General features: G+C 39.0%; 1 protein-coding gene across 2 annotated transcripts in view; it reads left to right on the top strand.

Moving 5' to 3' along the window:
* Window positions 1-7,233, top strand: part of PAK1 (p21 protein (Cdc42/Rac)-activated kinase 1) — a 77,958-nt gene that overhangs the window by 43,022 nt on the left and 27,703 nt on the right. For both annotated transcript variants that reach the window (XM_012645732.1, XM_012645733.1), the window contains 2 exons: window positions 802-850; window positions 6,567-6,679. In XM_012645732.1, coding sequence (XP_012501186.1) covers window positions 802-850; window positions 6,567-6,679 — 162 coding nt within the window. The remainder of the gene's footprint in view (window positions 1-801; window positions 851-6,566; window positions 6,680-7,233) is intronic.

Genomic DNA, 7,233 nt, shown 5'->3' with positions numbered 1-7,233 from the left:
TTTGATATTATTTTAAATTATTCAGTGTGGTTCTTCAAGTTTTTATAGTTTTTTAGTTGTTACAGTTTTTAATGTAAATTTTAATTGAAGGTAACATAAGAAGTGTACAATTCAATGAATTTCCAAAAAGTGAACATACCCATGTAACCAGTACCCAGATTAAGAAAGAGACATCGCTGATAACCCAGAAGTCCTTACCCCTTTTTGATAAATATACGTCTTCCCCCCACCTTATTCCGATATTCTACCTGCAGTTCCCCTCACCCATTACCTGCAGTTGAAAATCACAGATCTAATATTATTCATGTTTACAGATGAAGAGTTTGAAGCCACGAGGAATTAAAGCAATCTGCTAAGGGTAGTGGAGGAGAGGTAAGAAGCAAGCAGGAGCAGGAAACCAGTATATATTAAATACCCATTGTATTTTAGCTATTGGCTAAGTTCTTTACGTGAACTAATTGATTTAAATTCTCTTATATACTCTTATGTTCACTTTACAAATGAGGAAAGTGAAGCTCAGAGAAATTAAATAACTTACTCAAGATCATATAGCTAGTAGGTACTAGGTAGAAGTTCTAGAGTAGAATTCAGGTCTGTTGGCCACTAGAGCCTGTGTTCCCTTTACCACCACATACTGCTTCTTAAATATGAGAATGGAAGGGCTGCAGAGGGGAGGATTATTTTTGCTGCTATTATTATTAACATTTACACTGCCAGATTGTATGTAGAGCTGCATTTGACAAATATTACTTCATTGAACATCTGTGTTTTTTTCCCCCTTTCTGTCCCCCACCTGTTCAGTGCTTCGGGCACCGTGTACACTGCAATGGATGTGGCCACAGGACAGGAGGTAAGTATCTACTGCCAGCTGTTGCTCCTTCAATTCTACCATTTCTTTTTATTTTTGGTTAATTTTTAGCCTGTCTTAGCTCAATGGGGACACTTCTAGTTTCTTATATACCAGACTAGAACCAAATAGTGGACTAACATAATGAGACTTACAGATTTTGAAAAAGTCACTGCAGATACAGTGTGGAGGATGTAAGAGTGGATGAGATGAGTCAGGAGGTTATTGTGTAATTCCAAGTGAGAGGTGATGGTTTTGACTAAGGTGGTAACATAGTATAGATGGGGAGAAGTGGATGGATTTGAGAGATACTTAGGAGGTAGATTTGACAGGATTTGGTGACTGACTGAATGTGAAGATTACTTACAAATGAGTGATACTATTCAAGGAGAAAGAAAAAAGGTAGAGGTATAGGTATGAAGACATTGGATCCTACCCGAGAGACCTTCTTGTAGAATTGCCTGGTGGATAAGTGCTTGTACAAATTTGGTGTTTGGGAGAGAAATTTGATCTAGAGGACATTTAAACCCATGTCTCTTGACTCCTAATCTAGCGATGCTACCTTTACTCTGTGCTCAGGGATCCCACTGGACATCGAAGTCCTCGTTTATTTGGAGGCACATTTTTGTCCTTCTCATTTCAGTAAGCCTAGAGAACTCTGACCTTATTGCTAAAGCCTGCTGACCCAACATCTTATCTCCAGCAGAAGGAAGACATGAAGAGAATGTAGAGTAATTGGGGTTTCCTTGCATTCTACTCTTTGGTTGCAGAACAGGAACATTGGCAAGTGGGCTATAGATGGCAGCTGCCTGGGAGAAGTTGTTAGTTCAAAGAATACTGGGATTCAGAGCTTGAGAGAGGCATCTCCTCTTCCAGTGAAGATAGAGTTGGGCTCCTCTGAGGGAGGCTGCTAGGAACTTGCTTCTATATTTTTGGTGGTTGAAACCACCTGGCGTACTGGAGAAGTCATAGGTAATAGGGGTAGCACATATCTCACTGGGCTCTTGTGAGTCTCTTACAAGTGTTAAAACCAAATATTGAGGCTCCACCTAGGGTAAGCCAACTTTTAAAAATCATCATTATGATTAAGGATGTATTAATTGTTCTTTAACATGAGAATCCAAAGACCTATGTAAGTAGCTTACCTTTAGCTACTTATATGATCTTAGATAAGTCATTTGACTTCTCTGAGCTGAGTTTTATTTACTTATAAAATGTGCATAATAATATATACCTCACACAAGTATTGAAAGAAGTTGATAAAGTAGTGTATGTGAAAACACAACATAAATTTTGAGAGCTACATTTTTACTCATATATATTTTGTTTATTCCACAGAGCATTTACTGAACATTTGCTTTACGCTGCACCTTGTTTTAAGAACTCTATGTGAAAGTTCTTGGCATTAAAATCATATGTACAATGGAATATTATTCAGCCATAAAAATAATGAAATCCTGTCATTTGCAGCAACATAGATGGAACTGGAAGCCATTATGTTAAATGGAATAAGCCAAGCACAGAAAGACAAGTATTGCATGTTCTCACTGATGTGGGAGCTAAAAAAATGGATCTCATGAAGCTAGAAAGTACATGGTGGTTACCAGAGGCTGAGAAGGGGAACGGAAAAAAAAAAAGAATATATATGTATATATTACCACTGAACTGTATACTTAAAAATGGTAAAGATGGTAAATTATATGTGTATATTTTACCTCAATAAAATTTTTTTTAAAAAGACAAATGTTGCCTGGGATGTAGTGAAATTGGAACCCTTGCACACTGTTGGTGGAGCGAGGAGGAGGGATGAAGCGGGAAAAAAAAGAATATAAATGTATTTATTACCACTGAACTGTATACTTAAAAATGGTAAAGATGGTACATTATATGTGTATATTTTACCTCAATTTAAAAAATTTTTTTAAATCATATGTAAATATAAGAGACCATAATTTTCATTGTGTACATATAAAAGTCTTGCAGTGGTGACAGGAATCTGCCCTAAAGTAAAAATAACGGTGAGGAAGGAAGGATAGTATTATCATGGCAGCAATTTTAATGATGTGAATTTGATGCAGAAATAAAACAGAGGTTATATCTACCAATCCTAAAAATAACTCTGTGAGGCCTGTAATATTATTTCCTTTTTATTGCTGAGGAATTTGAGGCGCAGGGAGTATAAGTAACTTTTTTGCAGAGTTGTGCTATCAGCAATTAGCAGGGACTGGGCTAGAATCTTTTGACTCCTAATCCTATGTGTTCTGGGCTGCAAGAGCACAGCAGAGCTGAAATTAGTCACTAGAGCCCTTCTTGTCATGTTTCTGGCCTCTCAGGCCTTATAGCCCTGATAGGAGGCAAGTAGGTAATGGGCGGCTCCTGGAAGGCCTGGATGCTGCCTGTGTGAGAAGCGGCCACAAGATAGAGAAATTTGACTTCATTGTGTGCCTGCTTTGTGGTTACAAAACTGTGAATGGAAGTGAGTCAATGAGGGTGGCTAATGCAGTGGGGTCAGGAAGGCCTCGTTTCCTGCCCAGGGAGTATAAATCTTTAGTGGAGTTGGCAAGATGCTCTCAGTCTTTATGAGTGAGTGCTTATTGGTGGTTATCCAGCTGGGAAGTGCAGAGCTATTGTCTCACATGTAGGAAGTTTAGAGTGTTAGTGTTGGGAAGTCTTCCAGTTATAGATGCAACAGTCATTTTTCAAAGTCTCCCTCCCCTTTTTGAGGCAGAGTCTCGATCTGTTGCCCTGGCTGGAGTGCAGTGGTGTCATCATAGCTCACTGCAACCTCAAACTCCTGGGCTCAAGTGATCCTCCCGCCTCAGCCTCCAGAGTAGCTGGGAGTACAGGCACATACCACGACGCCCGGCTAATTTTTCTATTTTTAGTAGAGACGGGATCTTGCTCTTGCTCAGACTGATCTCAAACTCCTGAGCTTGAGCGATCCTCCCACCTTGGCCTCCCAGAGTGCTAGGATTACAGGCGTGAGCCACAGCGCTCGGCTTCAAGCCCATTTTTAATGTGTATAATGGAAAGAAAAGACTGAAAGAGGCTTTGGAATCATATGAACCTTTGGGCATTGATTATGACTTTATAAGTCTTAGCCTCAATTTCCTTACCTGTAAATGTGTATCATGATTTTTACTTTGCAGGGTTGTTGTTAGGTTTTACTGAGATAATATAAATAGAGCACCTAGCACAGAGCCAGGCACACGGTAGGCATTCAATAAACAGCAGTGGTGGGACTGTGGTTGGTCGTTGATGTTGTTGCTGCTGTTGTCATTCTTTCTTCTCTGTGCCAGGTATTTATCAAATGCTGTTATTACTACGATTACCATTTTTATTGTTGTCTTACATTATTGTTTAAATCCTTTACTCATGTATGAGTAACACATTGGCTACTGTCCCACTTCGTACTCAGAGCAGTCCTGAGGGGAGAGGAATCAGGGTTGAGATTATTACCTTCAATGTATTGATGAAGAGACTGAGGCTCAGAGAGTTTGTGATTGGTCAAGGTCAGTAAGTGACAGTCAAGCCCAGAGCTTAGGTTCTTTAGAGTTCAAGTCCAGATCTTTTTCTGTTATAGGATTGCTGTTTCCTAGCCTGAATAGATGGAGTGTGATTGATTAGGTAGAGGGCAATTAGCCTGGGCTTCACTTAGTAGCTATTGAAAAGGAACTCCCAGTGTCCTGTCCCAGCTTCTGTGTTAGCCTCTACCTGCCTCTCCTCCCTTGCTGCTGCCAACAGTGACTACTACTAGGTTCATAAGCACTGTCCATCCTTGGTAATGGCCTGAGGAACTCCAGAGGTGCCTTCTGGCTCTAATACTTAATGTGTTTTACAAGGGCTTACTGTACTTAATTTCTTAAGATCGACAGATTGCTTTTCAGACGTTAGGAAAAGCTAATCCTCAGCTGTTATAGAAAGCTGCAGCCAGACCGGAAGCCTGACCTAATAGGAAACCCCACTCCAAAGCATTTTTTTCTCACTTGAGGCAGAGAATGGAGGTGGTTAGAATGTTTAAAAGAACAACTTCTATCATTAATAATTAACTGGGTCTCTGCAGAAGACTGCTTATACTTGACTTGAAGAAATGATAGAGTTGGGGTTTGTCCCTAAAATTTGAATCATTCATTCTTTATACTTCTTGCTGCTTTTGGGAAGGCAATTTAGTTCTATTAGGTGTTCATGTTCTTGTCCAATAAGCAGGAAAAAGGGAAAATATCTCCAGGAAATGAATACTTAGCAAATAATTTTAAGTATACTCCTATAAGATACAGAGGCTTATTGCTGATTTTTTGTGGTTTAAAAACAAAGTACTTATCAATCCACTGACTTTTCTCTTTCCTTTTTCCTTTCTGCAAACATTTTTTTGAGCCCTAGCTGTGTGTGTGAAGTCTTGTGCTTGGCACTGGGAATTCTGGGCTTTCAGCTGAGCACTCAAACTTCTAAATACACATGCACACACACACAAACACACCCCTAACTAATCATCATACAAGGTAGCATGTTGTAAGTTCTATAACAGAGGTGTAAATATGATTTTATAGGACTTTAAAGAAGGGAAAAGACATATTTGGTTTGGAGAAAGAAGTTTCCTTTGGCTTGATATAAAGCATAGGTATCTTTTGAATGTGTGGAAATGATGCAGGATATTCCAGTTGGAGAAAAGATCCTGAATAAAGGCAGGTTGACTAGATACAAGGAGAACATGGAGTGTATGGGAAGTAATGTAGGGTCAGATCATGAGAACTTTGAATGTTGCACTGAGGAAGATTTCTAGACAACCAAGAGCCATTGAAGTTTTTGAGCAAGGCAGAGAGCTATCAAATGTGTACTGTGGGGACAATTAATCTGGCTACATGTGCAGGATAAATTGATATCACTTTTGAGAGTTCTAATCCTGACTTTGCTACTGATTAGCTGTATATGCAAGTCACATATCCTCTCCGAATCACCATTTCCTCGTCTGTTGAAAGGTACTACTTAACCCACAAGGTGCCTCTGAGGATTACGTGAAATAACAAATTTGAGAACACCTTGCAAAGTACCTGACATACAGAAGAAATGGATACAAAGTGCCTTGGAAACTAAAGAATACATTTTATTTGTATTATGTGGAAATTTGTTTCATTTTTATAGACAAAGAGCCCATGAAAGATCTTTTTCACAAACAAACATTAGGGATCTAAATCCCTTTTTCTCTTCTTTTTTTAACCTTGTCAACTCTGATTTATCTTTCCACACCAAGTTCAGAAAGTTATTTCCTCCTTTATGAAGCCTCCATACATTGCCAGATTGAAAGAGTTCTTGCCCTATTTTGTGTTTCTGTAGCACTTTGTATGAACTTCTGTTATAACATGTCTTTTATGTTACAATTTTTTAAAAAATTATTTTTCTCCATCAAAGTTTGATCCTTAAACTTTGGTGTATATCGCGGTGACCTAGAGGACTTATTAAAACACAGAGTTTCCGATTCAGTAGGTTTGGGGTGAGGACCCCAAATTTTTATTTCCAATAAATTCCCAGATGATGACGGCGCTGGCTCAGGGACCTCATTTTGAGAACCACTGGTCTACATTGATAAACTCTGAATTACTCAAGGGCTATGAACTGTATTTCATTCATCTTTGTTTCCTTAGTACTCAAGGTCTGGTACTGAGTAGGTACTCCATAAATGTTGAATAATTCTGGTTGCATATTAAATGTACTCTGATTTCAGGTGGCCATTAAGCAGATGAATCTTCAGCAGCAGCCGAAGAAAGAGTTGATTATTAATGAGATCCTGGTCATGAGGGAAAACAAGAACCCAAATATTGTGAACTACCTGGACAGGTATGGAGTGGTGGGTCCCATCAGAGGGAGAGGGACTCAGGACTGATTTGTGGTGAAGCTGTTAGAGGACAGGGCAATACCAGCACCCAGAACTGCTTTCATATAAGAGTCTTCTGTAATTCTGAGCTCTCTGAATTTGACTGTGTGTAATACTGGACACCTCCGATTGCTGGAAAATCCTTCTGCGGTAGGCTGAACCCTCCCACTCTGTATCTTCTAACAGTTGATCCTAGTACTATTTGTTTTCCCTCAGGGAAGCACATCAGCCAATCTGCCTGAGTAAACATCTAGGTCCTTAACTCATTTTACATCCCAAATCTTTCCTTATTCTGCTCATCCTGAATAATTCCTGGTTAGTCTATATTCTCTGAAAATGTGATGCTTAGTACTAAATGTTTCATTTGAGATTTGACTACTATGGAGAGAATGGGATTCTTTCTTTTTCTAAACTTAATGGTTTCATTCTTGTTTTTGAGGATGCCTGTGCCATTGTTGACTCCTGGGAAGTTTGTGGTCAACTAAAATCTCTGATCCTTTTTTTTTTTTTTTTTTTT

This window comes from Propithecus coquereli, unplaced genomic scaffold, assembly GCF_000956105.1.
Source record: "Propithecus coquereli isolate 6110/MARCELLA unplaced genomic scaffold, Pcoq_1.0 Scaffold235, whole genome shotgun sequence".
Taxonomy (NCBI): Eukaryota; Metazoa; Chordata; class Mammalia; order Primates; family Indriidae; genus Propithecus; species Propithecus coquereli.
The sequence above is the reverse complement of the archived record's forward strand: the minus strand, read 5'-3'. Positions and strand labels throughout refer to the sequence as shown.